This window comes from Euprymna scolopes, chromosome 31 (assembly GCF_053919585.1).
Source record: "Euprymna scolopes isolate OS-2025 chromosome 31, ASM5391958v1, whole genome shotgun sequence".
NCBI lineage: Eukaryota > Metazoa > Mollusca > Cephalopoda > Sepiida > Sepiolidae > Euprymna > Euprymna scolopes.
The window spans coordinates 88,594,659-88,617,223 of record NC_136512.1 but is presented as its reverse complement, the minus strand read 5'-3'; the positions used below and the strand labels follow the sequence as shown (position 1 = coordinate 88,617,223).

General features: G+C 33.9%; 1 protein-coding gene across 8 annotated transcripts in view; it reads left to right on the top strand.

The window, feature by feature from the left end:
• Positions 1-22,565, top strand: part of LOC145255848 (uncharacterized) — a 542,783-nt gene that overhangs the window by 498,778 nt on the left and 21,440 nt on the right. For all 8 annotated transcript variants that reach the window (XM_080114598.1, XM_080114596.1, XM_080114594.1 and 5 more), the window contains one exon: positions 804-892. In XM_080114598.1, the coding sequence (XP_079970724.1) occupies positions 804-864 (61 nt within the window). In that variant the 3' untranslated portion in view covers positions 865-892. The remainder of the gene's footprint in view (positions 1-803; positions 893-22,565) is intronic.

Sequence of the window (22,565 nt, the reverse complement as noted above, 5' to 3'; positions counted from 1 at the left end):
ATTTGTTGTATTTCTCTTTTAGATATAGGCACAGATAGAGAGTGAAGGAAAATTGTTGATAGTGGTTGTAGCTAGTTGAGTGCACCTGTGAGTTATCGATAGTGAGCAATAAAGAAACAATTCAAAGTCTCTTTTTTTTCTTTTACTGGTCGTCATTCTTTCCATCGTCGCTTTTCCATGTGTGTGCTCGTTGATTTGTATTGTTGCATTGTCCAGTGGCTGCTTAGCTGAGGTATAGAAACACAAGGAAAGCTTTTGGCAGTTTTAAAGGTTTTATTGGGGAAAGAAGTACGTTCACAAGGGGAGAGATCAAAATTAGCTCCTTATAAAAGAAAGGCTAAAACTAATTCCTTATTTAATTTACATAAAGAAATGGTCGACAAACAAACAAATCTCAAATACATTTCTCTTAGATGGCTGCATGATTGGAACATCTCATCCAACCAATTCCTCACTGCAAACTGCTTGAAACTTTGTGTCGTCTCAAACACGTGATCTAATTTCTATTTAATAATTCGACACTTGCTTCTTGCGTGTCTTGTCTAAGGAACTAACCCCTGACCCCTATCATCTCACTATTTCTGTTTGCTGCCAAATTGTCTTGACGTGCTATAAAACACTCTTGGAATCCATACTAGTTAATATAATCTTCACCTACCAACATAGGGTCCTAATATGTAACAATAGGTTTTGTAATTCTTTGTTTTAATTCTACCAAATCGTGACAGCACATTTTCTGTGCTTCTCATTCTGATTCAAAAAGACCGCAATTAACAAATCCGAATTTTCTTCTTCTTTTGCAGTAGTGTCCTGTCGGCACCTTACAGGATGATCCAGAGATTGAAGAGAGATTCCAACCATTGATATGGAATATTTTAAGGAATATGAATGTGTAAGTTACCAAATCTAAACATCTTCAATGCAAGATATTTTAACTTTCCATTTTCTCCATTCAGACTTTTTATTGCAGCCATTCAATGATTCTTCATCATCTTATTGATGAATATCTTCATCATCTTATTTATGTCTTCATCATCTTCTGCATAATATAACTAACCAATATACTTTGTGTGTCAGAATTATATGCAAATCGACTTTTGTGTTCTAACTGGGATAGTTTTTAATAGAACTAACACATGCGCAGATCTAAAATCCTAAACTAATCTGCACAATAATAAACAAACGGCAGCCGTTTTGGTTATTTGCAGCATGTTTCAGTGTGCCAACTTTATATACAAGATGAGACGTAAAAGAGCTTTGAGTCTGAGAAATCTAAAATTGTCCAAAGAATTAATAATATGGTATCCAGCTTAGAAATAGCCAAAGAATTGGACCGTAATCATTGTTATCGTATAAAAAATTTTTTTAAATTTATTACAATTGTCTCAAATGGTTTTCACAGGATTTGCAGTTCGTCTACATTTTCTATTCTTACAGCCCGTTCCCTGGCTGTCTGTCCACTCCTGTCTAGAGCGTCTGTCCGCTTTGGTAGTCAAACCTCAACTCTCTGAATCTCTCAAAAACTAATTACATCACGTGTTCTCTTACGTCACCTCATTACGTGTCTCTTATTTGTTACTAATCCTGAACTTTGAAACGGACGTTCTGACAAAAAAAAAAAAAAGCACCTGTGGCGCATCGAGCCATAAGTAGGATCAAGAAAGAAGTCTACTGTAACACTTTTGAGACTAACAAAAAAAGTTTTTGAAAACGCTGGCGTTCCTGATGCGTCCAAATCAACTCAATGCTGTATCCTGAGGACAATTGCAAAATGTAGCAAGCTAAAGGTTCGCCGTCCATTAAAGGATATCCACAGGAAAAAGAGAATGGAGTGGGCAAGAAATCATATGAAAGTAAATTTTCAAACTGTTTTGTTCACCGAGGAGTGTCGAGTGACTCTTGATGGATCCGATGGGTGGAGGAGAGGATCAGGCATCACCAAGGAGGTAGTGGGCTGCAATTGTTGGTAATGAGCTGATAGGACCATTCAGAGTGAAAATGACCACCAAACTCTACAGTGTCTTCATTAAGGAACATGTCAAACCCTAGCACAGGAAGAAGAATTTGTCATTTCAAAAAAAGAATGGTATTTATGCATGATATGCACCGTTTCATGCTACAGACAATAATACTAAGACTCATGACAATAACAATAAATAATACTCATCTCAATAATGAAATCCAATTAAATAATATATATATATATATATATATATATATATATATATATATATATATATATATATATACACCATTCGGTACGGATCCAACCATGGAAGATCAGATTAATTTTTTTTTTTTTTTTTTTTACATAGGCATCACCACATTATCAAGGCCAAGAGGCCACTCAAGGATAAGGGTTAAAGAGTGTACAGTAGAAATTGGACAATATAGTAATCCTTAGTAATGAAAATTTGGTAAATTTGATAACTTATATGGAACGGCTCATCAAGAACTTATTATTATCTACGTGCTCAAGATCAGAGGAGAGAGAATTGGAGAGAACTTGGTTGTTTTATTAATAAATAAACATGGATTTATAAGACCAAAACATCCAACCTCGATCGCCCTTCAGGACCCGTGGCGCAGTGGATAGAGATGTTGAATCTCTACGGCTCCAGGTGAGCATTGTCTGTAGATAGCGGTTTCGATCCTACCCAAAGCCAGCGAGAGGTTTACTTGGCCTAAACGTAATTGCTGAGGATGCAGTTAGGAGATTCAGAATTCCTATCCCGTTGCGGTTACCACCTGACGAAGGCCAGTGGAATAGTTCGTGGATAGGGTTCAAAAGAGAATTGCCAGCCTGATAGGTCCTGAACTGTCATCTAAGCTTCAGCCTCTGTCCCATCTACGAAATGTTGCATCCCTCTGCTTGTTCTACAAGTATTTTAATGGTGAGTGCTCTGATGAACTACAAGCACTTGTACCCCCTCGATGTAAATACCCCGACAAGCAGCAAAATCCCACCCTTACACAGTAGCGATTCCTAGATATAAGAAAGCCTTCTACACCAATAGTTTCTTCCCCAGAACTGCTAGACTTTGGAACTCCCTAATAGAATTCTGCTTTCCCCAATTGTACTGACATGCAGAAGTTCAAGTGTAATGTGAACAGACATTTTGCTGCTCATCTCCCTGCAACTTATATCCCCGATAGTAGCCCCTTACATCAAAGTGGCACTGTGCCTTGTTTGGGGTGAAAATGGAATTAAAAAAAAATCTTAACAATGCAATGTATTACTGTACACATAGATTCGAAAAAGTTGTCAAAAAACAAATATATAACAAGTAAATGTTATCAAAGGCAAGATAAGTTACTTTTCTACCTAACTGGATATATTTTTCGTGTTTTTATTCAATGTAACATGTTTATTCAGCTCGAAAAACATGCAGTGTTTACCGATGTATTGGAAAATTCAAAATGGCGCCCGACACTCTCTTTAACACGGTAAGTTTGGGAAAAGGTATTAAATAATAAACTAGACAAAATACTATTTAAAAAACACCGAATATATGTCAACTTATGTCACGGTAACATATATTGAGCGAATTTCTAACAGTATTTTGATGTAAGGAACTAACAAGAATGAAAGATGATCATCGCAAAGAAACAAGAACCCTGTTGATCTTAGTCTTGAAAAGACCAAAGCTGTAAATAGGAGGAAAACAGTCAGCAGGAAGAGAGTTCCACAACCTTGTAATCCTTGGGAAAAAGCTACTGGAATAGGAAGCTGTATTACAATGAAGTATCAAAACAACGAATTGATGGAGACCACTAGACCAACGAGTCAAATGTGCTGGAACAAAGGAAGCAGGGAATAAATCGGACAATTCAGACGAACACATGCCATATTAGTATTTGTAGAAAAGACTGAGACTAGCAACATCATGTCTGTGAGAGAGAGGTTGCAGTGAAGAAAAAAGAGTAGGGCCAATCAAATTACAGATAAGTTTCTGAAATTTAAGAACCTTCAAATGGGAAACAGGTTCTTCAACCCAAATACGACAACAGTATTCCAAACATGGTTTGATAGTAGATTTGTAGTGGCAGAGAAAAGCCTTTTTATTGAAACAAATCTATATCTATAAAGTAGTAGTGTTTGTGTGTCTGTGTGTAGAACTCTTCTACAGCCACCACTACTGGACCAATCATGACCAAACCTGGCATGATGATGGTCCCCCACCTAGGGATGGTGCACACCATTTTTCAGGGTTACGGTCATAGCATATGTATATATACTCTCCTACATCCCATACCACTGGATCAATCATGACTAAACCTGACATGGTGATGTCCCCAACCTATGTATGGTGCACACCATTTCACAAGATCAAGGTCAAAGGTTAAGGTCAGGGCTTTGCTAGTAATAAGATAAAGTAGAAAATGGGCCGGCAATCTTGTAACTTGTACTTCCTTTATTCTGTTCTTTAGTCCTCACATTCCATGAGTGATATTTCTGACAACATTAAATAAGAAACTGATGATTCCTGGTAATAATTGTGATTGAAATGATGAAAGATGTGGCTCTGATTGGGTATTTCCATTTCACTGTAAACAGATTCCAAATTGTCACATTCAATTGTTGGAATAAATGTCTTGGATGTTAAAGCAGAAAAAAGAATGAAGTCAATTGTGTAAATTGTATTTCAGCGACATTTCAACGTGAATGTTTCTCTGACTTATTTAATGCGTGTTGAGTCACGCTTGTAAATGAGCCGCTTTCTCCGTGTAGAAAATAACTTGTTTTATTGCAATTCTGGCGCTTTATTACTCTTCTCTTTTATGCTTCATTTCACTGACTGATCGTAAATGGCGATGAAAGATGGTTGCAAATGCAATCTTGTCCATTAGAACACAAATTATCACAGCCATATTTGGGTTTTGGTTGTTTTTTTTTTTTGTTTTTTTTTTTTTTGTTTTGTTTTCAGACGTGGTTCTTCTGTCCGTCGAGAAACAAAAAAAAGCTGCTTCTAAAGATTTTGTACCATTAGATATATTTCTCTATGACCTTCCAATTTGAAATGATATTTCCAGCAGGAAATACCATTTCAAATTTTAAAAAGATGCTTCCATTCAATCTACATATTTCCAGAGTGAAATATGTAGATTGAATGGAAGCATCTTTTTTAAATGCATACGAACAAATCTCTGAGAAGTTCTGGTTATCTATTGGTCTTTCATACTTAAATTGGAAATAGTTTGGACTTGAGAGATAGATATCAAATCTCCATTAATAAGATTAATATTTATAAAATTAAGCAATCTTATACCAAATGTTGAAGCATTCAACAGAACCAACATGGACAGCATAGAAGCCGTACTCGCCACCACACAACTGCAATAAACTGGACATGTAGCCAGAAAGGAAAACAATCGCATCCCAAAATCCTATTGTCTGGAGAATTGGAAAATGGGTACAGAAAGATTGGTGGGCAGAAACTCTACTACAAGGATGTGATAAAGCGCCACCTAAAGGCAATGAATATGAACACGAAAAATTGGGAAGAGCTAACAGCAGACCGAAGTTTCTGGCTCAGTAGCCTTCACAAAGGAAAGGCAGAAATAGAGGCAAAAATAAAGGTCAGGTCTGAGCAAAAACATTGCCAGAAGGTACAACCCTGGTAACAACCCATACAATACTTGTGGGAAAACTTTCCACACAGAGCCCGGAATGCTACAACGCTGTAGGATAAAGCACCAAAACCCTGACTAGTCATCTTCAGATATGAATGACTGTGTAATGATGATGATGATTTCTAAAGTTAGGTGTATGTATGTATGTATGTGTGTATATATATATATATATATATATATATATATACACACACACACACACACACAAACTATAAGGTATTTGCAGCTTCTCTTCCAATTTTAGGATTTTTAATCATGTCCAAGCGCATTTTATTTCCTTTTGGTGGATTGATTGTTGCTATTTATCCTGGTGACTTAAGGGCAAAATAGATTCACTGATTGATATAATAATTAAGTGATTGATTTTGTGCTACGAAACGGATACTGTCAAGAATTGTAAATGTCAACTGAATTAAAGGAATAAATTCTAAGATGGTCAACATCATGAAATTTGGAATATAGACTTTTGTCAGTCATTCTTTCATATACACTCATGAGCAAAAAAAAAAAAACTGGGCCAAGAGTGAAAGGAGGAAGAAATCGACTTTTCAATATTTTTCCATGAATTTTTTGTTAATTTCAACTGAAAATTTCTATTTTGTAGATCATTATTATTATAGCATATAATAATAAGTGGAAAAATGAATCCTAAAAATGGTAAGATCGCATCTTAGCGAGGATATGAAGAACCGAATTGTAGGATTAAGGCAGTCCAAAATGACTTCCAAGCAGATTTTTTATATTTTAAGAAGAGAAAATGTGAAAACATCTCTTTCTATATTGAAGCGAATTGGTCAAAGGTTCAAAGTCGAACGCTTGATAAAAGGGAAATCTGGATCTGATCGCCCTAGAGCATCCACTTTGAGGGACGACCACACTCTTAAATTAACTATTTTGAAGGATCGAAAGAAAACTTCTGTCGACCATAGCAAAGAATTAAAACAGGGGCTGGAAGTTCTCTTTTTTGATATACAATATCTAGGCGAACGAAAAAAATAGGATTTTCCCCTAAAAGGTGTGCAAATAAGCCATTTTTATCTAAGAAGAACATCAATGATAAAAAGAGATTTTTCTCGTGTTATGGCAAGAAAGATACAGACTTGTTCAGGAATATTTCCGGTAAGATAGAATCAAGATTTTGTCTTGTTAGTGATGCTCCTGATGCTCCTGAACGGTGCAATCGAAGAACTGGAGCATGATTTTCGTCAAGCTGCATAAAAACGACAGTTAAACACGGGAATGGAGGGATAATGATAAGGGGAAGTTTTGCTGCAGCAGGAGTTGGGGAACTTATTAGATGTGGAAGTCAATCAATGCAAAGGAATACATTCAAATGTTAGAAACAGGACTGTTACCAAGTATCCAGAAGCTGAGAATATCACAGAACATTATTTTTCAACATGATAATGCCCCTGCAAACACTGCTAAAGTCACAAAAAAATATTTTTCTGATAATTCAATTGATGTGATATTTTGGCCAGGTCAAAGCCCCGATTTAAACACAATCGAGAATATTTGGTCTATAATATCTTGTGCATTGGTCGGAAGAACTTTTGAGAACAATGACAAACTGTAGGAAGCTGTGCGAAGCGAATGGAATAACATCTCCTTTTCACAGTGTTCCACTTTGGTTGAGAGCATGTCTAAAAGGAATGATCTCATGAAGAAATCAAAAGGGAATGTGATTCCATCCTAAGCATTTATTAAAGTAAATGTCTTGTTCTGTGTTATTAGTCTCTTTTAAGTTTCCTTGTTCAATTATTATTTGTTCAATATAGCTTTTAGTGAAATAAAATGTCTCAAATTTGTTTGGCCCATTTTTTTTTTTTTTTTGCTCACGAGTGTATATATATATTGAGGAGGAGGTGATACCTTGAAATATAAAAAATAGAAATTAAATATGATACTATTCCATCTTTCATTCAATACAATACATGGGTGCAAATGAATTATTAAAACATATCCACAGCAACCTAATTAATAGCTTAAGTATATATAAAAAATAATGCTCCAAATATAATAAGGTATATATAAAAAATAATGCTCCAAATATAATTAGGTATATATAAAAAATAATGCTCAAATATAATTAGGTATATATAAAAAATAATGCTCCAAATATAATTAGGTATATATAAAAAATAATGCTCCAAATATAATTAGGTATATATAAAAAAATAATGCTCAAATATAATTAGGTATATATGAAAAATAATGCTCCAAATATAATTAGGTATATATAAAAAATAATGCTCCAAATATAATTAGGTATATATAAAAAATAATGCTCCAAATATAATTAGGTATATGTAAAAAATAATGCTCCAAATATAATTAGGTATATATAAAAAATAATGCTCCAAATATAATTAGGTATATGTAAAAAATAATGCTCCAAATATAATTAGGTATATATAAAAAATAATGCTCCAAATATAATTAGGTATATATAAAAAATAATGCTCCAAATATAATTAGGTATATGTAAAAAATAATGCTCCAAATATAATTAGGTATATATAAAAAATAATGCTCAAATATAATTAGGTATATATAAAAAATAATGCTCAAATATAATTAGGTATATGTAAAAAATAATGCTCAAATATACTTTGGTATATATAAAAAATAATGCTCCAAATATAATAAGGTATATATAAAAAATAATGCTCCAAATATAATTAGGTATATATAAAAAATGTGGCTCCAAATATAATTAGGTATACATAAAAAATAATGCTCAAATATAATTAGGTATATATAAAAAATAATGCTCAAATATAATTAGGTATATGTAAAAAATAATGCTCAAATATACTTTGGTATATATAAAAAATAATTCTCCAAATACAATTAGGTATATATAAAAAATGATGCTCCAAATATAATTAGGTATATATAAAAAATGTGGCTCCAAATATAATTAGGTATACATAAAAAATAATGCTCAAATATAATTAGGTATATATAAAAAATAATGCTCAAATATAATTAGGTATATATAAAAAATATTGCTCAAATATAATTTGGTATATATAAAAAAATGATGCTCAAATATAATTAGGTATATATAAAAAATAATGCTCCAAATATAATTTGGTATACATAAAAAAATGATTCTCCAAATACAATTAGGTATCTATAAAAAATATTGCTCAAATATAATTAGGTATATATAAAAAATAATGCTCAAATATAATTAGGTATATATAAAAAATAATGCTCAAATATAATTAGGTATATGTAAAAAATAATGCTCAAATATACTTTGGTATATATAAAAAATAATGCTCCAAATATAATAAGGTATATATAAAAAATAATGCTCCAAATATAATAAGGTATATATAAAAAATAATGCTCCAAATATAATTAGGTATATATAAAAAATAATGCTCAAATATAATTAGGTATATATAAAAAATAATGCTCCAAATATAATTAGGTATATATAAAAAATAATGCTCCAAATATAATTAGGTATATATAAAAAATAATGCTCAAATATAATTAGGTATATATAAAAAATAATGCTCAAATATAATTAGGTATATGTAAAAAATAATGCTCAAATATACTTTGGTATATATAAAAAATGATTCTCCAAATACAATTAGGTATATATAAAAAATGATGCTCCAAATATAATTAGGTATATATAAAAAATGTGACTCCAAATATAATTAGGTATACATAAAAAATAATGCTCAAATATAATTAGGTATATATATAAAAAATATTGCTCAAATATAATTAGGTATATATAAAAAATAATGCTCAAATATAATTAGGTATATATAAAAAATAATGCTCCAAATATAATTAGGTATATGTAAAAAATAATGCTCAAATATACTTTGGTATATATAAAAAATGATTCTCCAAATACAATTAGGTATATATAAAAAATGATGCTCCAAATATAATTAGGTATATATAAAAAATGTGGCTCCAAATATAATTAGGTATACATAAAAAATAATGCTCAAATATAATTAGGTATATATAAAAAATAATGCTCAAATATAATTAGGTATACATAAAAAATATTGCTCAAATATAATTAGGTATATATAAAAAATAATGCTCAAATATAATTTGGTATATATAAAAAATAATGCTCCAAATATAATTTGGTATATATAAAAAAATGATTCTCCAAATACAATTAGGTATATATAAAAAATATTGCTCAAATATAATTAGGTATATATAAAAAATGTGGCTCCAAATATAATTAGGTATATATAAAAAATATTGCTCAAATATAATTAGGTATATATAAAAAATATTGCTCAAATATAATTAGGTATATATAAAAAATAATGCTCAAATATAATTAGGTATATATAAAAAATAATGCTCCAAATATAATTTGGTATATATAAAAAAATGATTCTCCAAATACAATTAGGTATCTATAAAAAAATGATTCTCCAAATACAATTAGGTATCTATAAAAAATGATGCTCCAAATATAATTAGGTATATATAAAAAATAATGCTCCAAATATAGTTATGTATATATAAAAAATAATGCTCAAATATAATTAGGTATATATATAAAAAAAAATGCTCCAAATATAGTTATGTATATATAAAAAATGATGCTCAAATATAATTAGGTATATATAAAAAATAATGCTCCAAATATAATCTCAACAGTTCCATTTTTAGAAGTTTATGAAAGCAAAAGACGTTCAGAATTGAAGAATGATCTCTTTTTTTGAGAAGGAGGTGATACCTCAGAATATAAAAAGTGGAAATAAAATATGATGCAATATGTAGTATATTTAATAATTACACATTATACAATGCTACAATCAAACTACAAACCCTTTTAAAACCTCTGCTCTATCATTATTTTCATGGCAAGTACTCAATTTATCGTTCCCCCATGCCAAAATTTCACAAAAAAAACAGTCGTCTGTCTAAAACCACTATCTGCAATTTCACCCACTCTCTTCTGTGCCTTAATCCAAACATAAATTCCATGAACAAAGCTTCTTTCCTAGAACTGACCGTTTGTAAAACTGTTCTGTTTGCCTGCTTTCCAGCTGACTACAACATGGTTGTCTTCAAGTCCAATGTAAACAAGTTTGTCTTCAAGTTTAATGTAAACAAGTTTTTGTTGAGCCGTCCTCTTAAATAATCAAATCCTACACAATTTCCACCATGCTGTTGTCTCAGTGACCACCATACACTCTTTAATCTTTATCCTTGAGTGGCAATTGTGCCTTGATAAGGTAACTTCCTTGTAAAAAAAAAATATTTTAAGATGAGAAAAGCTTGTGCAGGATATGGAATGATAAAATTGTCACCATAGAAAAGACGGCATGATTCCATTTCCGTCTGATGAAAACCGGTTTTCTTTTTTGTTGCAGACCATCTATTAGTTAGTCAGTTGTGTACAAATCCAAAGAGCGATAGGAGCCTTCTATCATGTTTGAAAGTGACACAATGTTCAACGAGCGAGATCGGAGATGTGCCGTGGTACAACTCATGTTCTCTAACAATCAAAGTTATGACAGCAGGACCATTGCCAACACCCTCAAAATGCATCGCTTTATTTCCGCAAATAACAGGGACATGCCAAGGGTGATAAAAACATAGTTTCCAACCACAGTTATGGTTTCTGATGTGTTTTCGAATGAGGGTCATATCAATCATGCCACCTCACGTCTTCGAAGTCAGCTTGAAAGTCAACACCAAACTGTACCTGGATGTGCTGAAGAGTGTGGTGATCCCCTGGTGCAATCAGGCGGCCGCTGGCAGACCCTGGGTGTAGCAGCAGAACTCCGCACCCGTCCACAAGTCCAAAGAGACTCAGACTTGGCTTCAGAAGGAGTGCTATGATTTTGTACTCTTCTCTCGCTCCCCCCCCTCTTCACCTAACCTGAACACATTGGATTACTTCGTTTGATCATATGTCGAGAACATCACCAACATGACCTCCCACAACACCAAAGCCAGCCTGATCGCTGCCATCCATCGAGTATTCACTGGCGTTTGTGGAAAAGGCATGCTATCAGTTTTGGACCCATATTGAGGCTAAAGGCGGCTACATTGAATAGATGTCAGCTCTACTACATAATTAAGTCACCTGAATTGATTTTTTTTTTCAATAAACGTTTAAAGTTGTAGTGTCGTTTTCTTTAGGGCGACAAATTTTTCCTTCCACCCTGTCATCCATGATGGTCTTAACCAGCATCATCATTGATGTCAGTTTTGTGTTCGAGAAATGACCTTGAGACAGATTTTATCTTCCAGATCTTTCTTAGACTTCAGATGATGATGATTTTTATCTGCATCCATCCCCACATTCTCTAACCATAACCCTAACCCTCACATTCTTTAAAACAAGATGCATACCGTATCAGATGAGAATTCTTATTTCTCCAACGCCCAAATTTCCTAAAACAACTCAGATAACTATGATGATTTTTATTTTCACCCCCCCTCCTTCTCTCTCTCTCTCTCTCTCTCTCTCTCTCTCTCTCTTCTCCTTCTCCCCCTACTCCTCTTTTTCTTCTGGCAGGTATGATGCAAAGAAAGGTTTCACTGGTGCGATTGAAATCATCTTGGAGCATCTTTTAGCAATGAAAAAAAAAAAAATACAATATGGAAATATTGCTGGTTTTTTTTTTTTGTTTTTTTTTTTCCCCCTTTCTTTAGACATGTTTTTAATAAACGTTTAAGTGTATTTTGTTTATTTGTTTTTTTTATTATTATTATTTGTTTTTTTTTTCCTTTCTTTAGACTTTTTTTTTTTTTAAACGTTTAAGTGGAAGCCCTCACCCCATCCTTTCACAAAAAAAAAACAAAAACAAAAAAAAAAAAAGAAAAATACATTGAAAATCCTTTTTACTTCAATTTCAATGTTTTTAAACATGTCTTCCAACACATTTTTAATGGATGTTTTTTTTTAATGCATGGGTGATGAGAGACGCCATATGTGGCACATAATTAAAAGTGAATTAACAAAAAATTAAAAATTAGAAATAGTACTTCTTTTTTTGACACCTAAACATTAATTACTAAGTTAGACATTTTTAAATATTATGGCTATTTATGTATTGAGATTGTCGGACTGACTTCCTCATCTTGGTTGTTATAGTCACAACGTTTCGGCCGTTTTGCCCTCCGACCTGTTTTGTATCGAACTGGGGAACCGTTTGTTAGGAGTCTCGAACCCAACCCTTTATTATTATTATTATTACAGAGGTACCGTGTTCAGACTCCAGCTAGGCTCTGGGACATAGTTGCTGATTCTCTGTTTTGAATGTTACTTTTCACTGCCTTCGTTCAGGATTGAACTCAGCACCTTTGGGTAACTGTAAACTTTGATACAACATCTAGGACCACTCGGCCATATGTCACTAGGACAATTCTTAGTTGGTTTTTCTTAATGTTAAACCTATGTTGTTAATCAAGGTTTTCTCTCTCTATCAGAGGTGTCCAAATTGCATTCAGCTCTATGCTTGGTTTGCTCAGTAGGTTGTTATGTCCAAGCATGTGAGCTGTTTCTTTACATTTTCTCACTTTCCAGTGGGTCTCTCTGCTTATTATTTTTACTTCATCCCATAGGGGGCGATGGTTCCCCCTCTCCATCCAGACATGGTTGGCTATACCCGATTTTTCCGTTTCCCCTTTAGTTACCGCTTTTCGGTGTTCTTCCACTGTTACTTTGAGGGGGCGGCATGTTTCACCCTTGTAAACCTTTCTGCAACTGCATGGGATGGAGTATATGCAGTTCTTGGTCATGTTCTTCTCCATGCGGGGCTTCACTCATACCAGGTGACGTTGTATCAAAGTTTACAGTTACCCAAAGGTGCTGAGTTCAATCCTGAACGAAGGCAGTGAAAAGTAACATTCAATACAGAGAATCATCAACTATGTCCCAGAGCCTAGCTGGAGTCCAAACACGGTACCCCCATAATAATAATAATAATAAAGGGTTGGGTTCAAGACTCCTAACAAACGGTTCCCCAGTTCGATACAAAACCCCTGATGAAGGCCGGAGGGCAAAACGGCCGAAACGTTGTGACTCTAACAACCAAGATGAGGAAGTCAGTCCGACAATCTCAGTAAATGAAAAAACACCTCACCTCAAAAATACAGACAATTATTATTATGGCTATTCTCATAATTAATATTGAATTTTTATTATTTTGTCATTGGTGTCCATATGTATAACTTTTGTGATATTGACTAGGAGATGTTTACATTGTGAATGCGGGTTATGTTCTTTCAAGTGTTGGCACATTGAATTCAGTTCAGAGATATGTAATGTAAGCCTTTGTAAAAGTGTAGTAGTGGTATAGCCAATGTAATAAGGAATATATTATTATTGTTGGTGATACATTCTCCCATACGATATACAAACTGATATATTACATTGATTCGTTATACTAACATTTCATTATGTGGTTAAAGGACGCTGGGAAAATGGTGGGATCCTTCTACCGCTCCAGATGATATCTCACTACTGATGCAATTCTCTATCTGTATAAAAGCCAAGTACATCCAAGGATGGAGTATTGCTGCCACATCTGGGCAGGAGCTGCTAAAAACAGTCTATCTTGCCTTGACAGACTACAAAATAGACTTCGTAGCTTAGTAGGGGATGCCCTTTTCTCTTCCCTGCAGCCTCTCTCCCACAGAAGAGATATTGCGAGCCTGTCTTTGTTTTATCGTTATTTCCATGGCAAGTGCTCGTCTGATCTCCAATCTCTTGTCCCCCCTCGCCAATCTTTCACGAGAAACACCCGTCTGGCTGAAACTACTGTCAATAATTTCCCCCACTCTTTATCTGTGCCTAAATCCAAACGTAGATTTCATGAGCGGAGCTTATTTCTCTGAAATGCCCACCTGTGGAACTGTCTTCCATTTGCCTGTTTCCCACCGGACTACAACTTGAATGTCTTCAAGTCCAACGTAAACAAATTCCTGACAAACTGCCCCCTTAAGTAAGACACTGTATCAAATCTCGAATACTAATAATTACTACAATACTATCTCATTGATTTCTGTACATGCAATAACCCTTATCCCTGAGTAGCCTCCAGGCCTTGATAAGTGGTGACCTCCATGTAAAAAAAAGAAAAAAGAAAAAATTTTTTAATCTAAAATATAAATTTCAAATGTCTGTGTGTGTGCTTATATGTCCACTAAAAACGTTTCTCATCCACATCGTTAGAAAGAGTGATCTCTTGGACAAAAATTGACTTAGTGGGGGATGCCTGCAACCTCTCTCCCATAGAAGAGACGTTGCGAGCCTATCTTTGTTTTATCGTTATTTCCATGGCAGGTGCTTGTCTGAGCTCCAATCTCTAGTCCCCCCTCACAAAAAATCTTTTATGAAAAACACCCGTCTAGTTGAAACCACTGTCAAAAGTTTTCCCCACTCTTTACCTGTGCCTAAATCAAAACGTAGATTCCATGAACAAAGCTTCTTTCTTAGAACTGCACGCCTGTGGAACTCTGTTCCGTCTGCTTGCTTCCCACCTGACTACAACCTGGATGTCTTCAAGTCCAACGTAAACAAATTCCTGATGAATCGCCCCCTTAAGTAGACATTTTTATTAAACCCCACACTAACGTACTGTACATGCAATAACCCTTATCCCTGAGTGGCTTCCGGCCCTTGATAAGTGGTGATCACCTTGTAAAAAATATATATATATATATATATATATATATATATATATATATATATATCTCAAAGAATTGGAGAAAATCGTGTATTATTTTGTGTAGAAATATTGTTTTTTTTTTTAAGGGGAGGTTAGATAAAAACTTGGCTTTCGATGCGATTTTCAAACTGTGCACGCATGAATCATTGATACTTTTTTTTTTTATTTAAATAACTAAATTGGCGACATTTTAGCAGCTCCGTAACCATGGGCACAATGTATAAGAGGAGTTCAGTTACTAACTTCAGTTATGCGAGTTTGCGCCAGGCATGTGTCATATTATTTTTTTTGTTTTTTGCTTTCTATTTCATTTCTGGCTGATGACACCAGAGTTCTGTTTTTTTGTTTATTTGTTGTTTTTTTTTTTTTTTTTCGAGCAGGCAATGCCAGGTACTCCCTTGCTAGTAAATGATAAATCTGATTTTATTATTACAATTAATGTGATGGAGATATATATATATATATATATATATATATATATATATATACTAGCATGGGTGCCCGGCGTTGCCCGGGTGTTTGGAGGTGTATGCTGAGCAAAAAAAAAAAAAAAAAAAAAAAACGGTCAATTTTTTTAAATTTGACCCCTATTATAACCCCTTAAAATTTATTGTTTTGGGCTCAAATCAAGTTATTAAGTTAGATCTGTGTCCAAGGAACCTATATCTAAAATTTCAAGTGTTTAGACCCAAAATTGTCGGAGGAGTTTGGTAGAGTTCTCAAAGGTCAAATCGTTGAACTTTGACCCCTTAACAGCCAAATTTCTGTCCGAAAACCTGTGACGTGAAGGCGGAAAAAAAAAGTGGAGGTGTGTGTAAGGGGTAAGGGTGTTGGTTGAGCAAAAAAAAAAAAAAAAAAGTGGTAATAGGCAGGTAGACTCGAACCTGTACTGCAAAGGAGGAAAAGAAAGTGAAAACAAAAACATAACGCGTTAGTTGTTGCGCCCATCGCCAAATTGGAAGTAATATAGGTTTAAATTAAGGCTAGACAATCGAAAAGAGGCAATGAATTTCGAAAATATCAGCAAAAAAAGCGACCCATCCTTGTAGAAAAGGGCCCAGTCGAGGGTGAAGGAATCAATGTTTTTGGCCAATTTTTCGATATTTGTCGTCCGAGTGGTTCAGCTTAAAAATGATACCAATTTCGTAAAAATCCGTTGCCTCTGTCAAAAGTTTTTGCAAGACATACATACATACATACATTTCAACAGACAGGTGAAATTTATATTATAGACTAGCGGGGGGTACCCGGCGTTGCCCAGGTGTTTGTAGGTGTATGTATGGGGGGTGATAAGTAATAATCCTGAAACGATGTTAAAAAAATCGGAAAGACCAAAACCAAAAAAAAAAACAGCGATAAAAAAAACAACGCTGTGTAACGCTGTGTGTATGGGGGTGGGGGGAAGTAAACTAAGGAATAAGCGAAGTAAAAAAAATAAAGAAACGTTGCCCGCATGTCTAAAGATGTAAAAGAAAAAAAATAGTTTTGGTTGTGAGGCTGGATTGAACCCGGGAGCCTTGACACGGAGGTGAAACAAACTCCAACCACTTAACTGTCTAGGCCAAGAGTAAGAGGAATTGATTATAGTGTTAAAATACGGCTTATAAAGCGAGTGAAAGAGGTTTGATTGACAGATAGCCACTAAATGAGGTCATCGCGGGAGCGTTACGAGATGACGTAGCAGTATTTTATTTTTTTTGTTTTACTTCACATTAGCGTTTATTAAATTATGTATTTCGTTTCCTGTCTAGACATCTCTCTCTATCTGTCTCTTTCTCTCTCTCTCTCTCTCTCTTTCTCTCTCTCTCTCTCACTTCGTCTTCTTTACTCTAAAGACTGTTACTAAAAAAGAAAATGGCGTCTGGCTGTTTTTTTTTGTAAAAACCTCGATCGTTAATATTTTTTGTAAGCGTATTTTTTGTTTTACTTCACATTTTGGGCTTGTTATTTTTCGTTTAACTATCGTATCTAAGTATTTATAATGTGCTAATAACTTTGGTAACGTTGTCATAGCGTAGAAGTTCATAGTTTAGCTTGTGTGAGGGTTAAATTTTTTTTTTACCGATAACATTTTTAAATTTTAAATTCAGACTGCCATGAGAGCTTGCTGACGTACAGATCACGTGACATGACTCAGCGGGTTTTAAATACAAGTTGATCTAAAATATACGGCCCCGTGTATACTTTATGTAGAAGGCTGGAAAAATGGTGGGATCTTTCTATCGATCCGGTAAATATCTCACTGCTGATTCTATTCTCTATCTATATAAGAGCCAGGTACGTCCAAGGATGGAATACTGTTGCCACATCTGGGCAGGAGCTGCTAGAAAGGACTTGTCCTGCCTTGATAGAGTTCAAAATAGACTTCGTAGCCTCGTAGGAGATGTCCTTTTCTCCTCCTTGCAACCTCTATCTCACAGAAGAGATGTTGCAGGTTTGTCTCTGATGTATCGTTATTTTCATGGAGAGTGTTCGACTGAGCTTCAATCTATGGTCCCCCTCGCCAAACTTTCACAAGAAACACTCGTCTAGCTGTAAACACTATCAATAATCCCCCCCCACTCTTTATCTGTGCCTAAACCTAAACGTAGATTCCATGAACAAAGCTTCTTTCTTAGAACTGCACGCCTGTGGAATTGTCTTCCGTTTTCCTGCTTTCCGGCTGACTACAATATGGTTGTGTTCAAGTCTAACGTAAATAAGTTCTTGATGAGCCGTTCCATATAAGTTATCAAATTTACCAAATTTTCATTACTAATGATTACTATATTGTCCAATTTCTACTGTACACTCTTTAACCCTTATCCTTGAGTGGCCTCTTGGCCTTGATAATGTGGTGATGCCTATGTAAAAAAAAAAAAAAAAAAAAAAAAGAGTTGGCGCCCGTATTTTTTGGAGCAGTTATAAATCGATTTAAAAATATGTAATGTTTAACATTGAAATGTCACTTTTTTTTTGGGCCCCCCCCCCCCCCCCGCCCTGCAGAAAATCGATCAGTTGACGCACTTCTGATGGTCCTTTTGGGCTAATTTTTCGATATTTGTCGTCCGGAGGGTGGGGCTTTAATATGATACCAAGTTTGTGAATTTTTGTTCCGTCGGTCAAAAGTTTTTAGCAGACACAAACATACATACATACATACATACATACATTTTCGCTTTTATATATATAGACTAGCGGGGGGGGGGGAGTACCCGGCGTAGCCCGGGTGTTTGTAGGTGTGTGTGAAAAAAACCCGAAATGTGAAAAAAAAACAGGTGCGCGTTTTTGATTGACGTGACGGCGCTAGGTATTCAGCAGTTAGCATTTTGTGCGGGACAGTTTTTAATGAGGTCAATAAATTGGTTTGTTTGTTTTTAAAAACCCGCTCCCTGTTTATTAGGGGAGTGTCTCGTCTTGAAATGAAAGCTACCGTCTGATATGACAAAGTCGACATTGACCACTGGCTTTCGGCCAGTGATTAGAGTTGAGTTTCGCTTTTTGCTTATACCGAAAACCGAATGTAACGCGTGCCGATGCGGGAAATGTGGAATAATTAACGTTTGAAAATCAATAAAATTAGATAGACAGGCGAGCTCCGTGGTTAAGTGTGAGATATTACAATTTATAGATGATGTAAAAAGTTTTAAGTTGTGAAGCGAGCGAGCGCTTCTCTGAAAGAAGCCTTTTGTGGACATCGAGGAAAAGCGTACATACATACATACATACATTTTCGCTTTTATATATATAGATAACCAAATATTATATGCCTTCCTCAGGATATTTTTTTCCTTTTTCTTCGTCACATGGCGTTAAAGCGAAGGAAGATAGTAGTAAAAATAGAGTCTGCGTGTTTTTCTTCAACGGTGATATCTTTGAATGTCCGGCTGATACACGTGACTGCATTAAGTGAATTTAAATTGAAATATGTTTTACGTTTATAAGCCAATACAATGCGGACATTTTTTTTATAAAAAAATATGAAATTGAAGTCAAACCATATAAATTTTTTATTTTATTTTTAAAAAAATAGAAAAAAAAAAAAAAGCCTTTTTCTTTATGTTGTTCTTCGCCGTCGAGCCAGTATCAAAGTGAAGTATCTGTTCTTCAGATGCTGCACTGCACTCTTTTGGTCTCGGTCAATGTAGGAGAAATCTTTCATGAATGATACAATTTTATTTTTGTTACTGACCAAGAGTGCCCCATTTTTGGGGAGCTGGTAACCTCTCCCCCACGTTAAAAACCGACCTCATGACTAACTCTGCCCTCGTGGGGAGGCAAGTACAAAAGAAAAATTAGAATTCACAAAAAATTTATTATTTGACAAGAAATATCCTTTTAACTCGTACAGTTTTGCCTTACCATCAAGTTTCCTACAAATATGACTTTTTTCATAATTTGTAGTTTTCAAAATATTGTGATAACCACAAAATTTATAGCCCGCCTATGAATATAATTTTGCTAACTACTTTCCTCTTCCTTTTCCTGAGAGCCATTTTTTTTAAACTCCATGGAATAAGGAAAAACTTTAACTTGTATTCTTTGTCAAATAATAAATTTGTTGTAAATTCTAATTTACAAGGTTAAAATTGAATTTCTTATATCAAACTCTATTTTGAATATTGAGCTTTTTCAGGTTAGGATTGTCCTATAAATATTTATATTAATATTTATATTTGTTTTAAGTTTATAGAATTATTCAATTTGTAAACTTGGAAAACATTTTTGAATTTATATAAGAAATATATTTATGAATTTCAATAAAAATTTCAAACAAAATAAATGTCTGTTTATCTTGTAATAATGCGTTGTTTTGGCTTCAAACGTATAAAATACATATTCGTTTTATTCAAACTCAACCAGCGCTTCTAAGGAACAAAAATCTTAACGTGAATTCCGCGTGACCAAACGTACCGTTCCGAGATTTAAAAAAACTAGCGTATTAACAGCAAACGGACTTATACTTGCTTTTTCTCTGCCCCAGCAACAACATAGCAAAAAAAAAATAGAAAGAAACACATACTGAAGATGAAGTATATCTTCGAAATATATTTATGAATTTCAATATAAATTTCAAATAAAATAAATATATGTTTATTTTGTAATAATGCGTTGTTTTGGCTTCAAACGTATATAATACGTATTCATTTTATTCAAACTCAACCAGTGCTATTTCTAAGGATCAAAAATCTTAACATAAATGCGTTTGTTCCAATGAAAAAATAGAATTATGAATATCACCTTCACCTTGGTGACTGTGATCAACGTAAGGATTGTCACTGATATCATAGTCCTAACTAATGTCATATTAACTATAGTTAAGGATTTCCTTTTCAATTTTTGTTACGGGTACAAAGACACACACATTTTTATAGATTGCTTTAGTCTTTCCATCTAAAAATCAGTTTTAATGAGATTTGAAATATGCATCAGAATTTCAAAGTGCACTTCATTACAGTTCGGCATGCGTAATGCACTTTGGTTCTTGCAAAAAGGAAAAATGGCGAAAAACGTTAAAAAAAAAACAAAAAAAAGGATCGCCTCCGCCCTGTTTTTAATTACGTCTACCAACAGAGTTTGTGTTTCTGCTCTGACAACTCTGAAGAATTGAGTCACTCAGCCGTCGACGATGACTTCCTGGCAACCAATGCTTTGTTACAGACCTTCTGCTGACTCACCTCTTTCTCTAATCAGTTCTTGGGCGCCAAATCAGATCTGACTGGTCGCAAGAAATAGTGAATAAATTTAGTCAATTTTTATTCTGTTGTATCATTAGCCATTAAAACGGTCCTCCTCCCGCTGCTGCTACTGTTGCTGCAAATTACTCTCTCTCTCTCTCTCTCTCTCTCTCTCATGGAGTTGCATTTTGATAGATTCAGGAATTTTTATATTTTCTTTTTTTTTTTTTTTTTTTACACAGGAATCACCACTTTATCAAGGCAAAGAGGCCACTCAAGGATAAGGGTTAAAGAGTGTACAGTAGAAATTGGGCATTATAGTAATCATTAGTAATGAAAATTCGGTAAATTTGATAACTTATACGGAACGGCTCATCAAGAACTTATTTACGTTAGACTTGAACACAACCATATTGTAGTCAGCCGGAAAGCAGGAAAACGGAAGACAATTCCACAGGCGTGCAGTTCTAAGAAAGAAGCTTTGTTCATGGAATCTACGTTTAGGTTTAGGCACAGATAAAGAGTGGGGGGGGAATTATTGATAGTGTTTTCAGCTAGACGAATGTTTCTTGTGAAAGTTTGGCGAGGGGGGACCATAGACTTAAGTTCAGTCGAACACTTTCCATGAAAATAACGATACATCAGAGACAAACTCGCAACATCTCTTCTGTGAGATATAGGTTGCAGGGAAGAGAAAAGGACATCTCCTACGAGGCTACGAAGTCTATTTTGAACTCTAGTATCTCATTTTATTTTGAATTCTAGTATCTCATTTTATTTTGAATTCTAGTATCTCATTTTATTTTGAACTCTAGTATCTCATTTTATTTTGAACTCTAGTATCTCATTTTATTTTGAACTCTAGTATCTCATTTTATTTTGAACTCTAGTATCTCATTTTATTTTGAACTCTAGTATCTCATTTTATTTTGAATTCTAGTAACCCTAACCATATACTACCCACAAGTTCCGAGCGATGATTTGCTGCGGTATAGTTACTGCTTACAACAGCATGTTTGTCAAAGTCAAGTAAATATCTGACGAAGAGATCTTTCTCGAAATATTATATTACACGGACATACCACCAGACCGACTTTCCCAGGTGACCACTGTGCAAATATAAATATACTGCGTATATGAAATATGAATATGTACACATGTATTTATAAGTTGTATTAATAAATTTCTCACCTGCTTCAGCTTGTGTCTTTCCGTTACTTCTGCATTGTACCGCCTTCTACAATTCTATTTAAATATATATATATATATATATATATATATATATATATATAATGGCAGGCTTCCTGGCATTGTTCAATCGTAAAATCTACAATTCTATTTAAATATATATATATATATATATATGTATATAATGGCAGGCTTCCTGGCATTGTTCAATCGTAAAATACGCTTAAATATGATATTTTGATTAATGCAGATTTCGTACTTATTATTATATTATACTGGACCCAATATATAGTAATAATTTAAAATTTTCTAAAAAAAAAAAAATGACTCATGTGCTACCACTAAGAATCGAAACCAAAACGTTAAACTTACGATTTACTTTTTTCTTTGA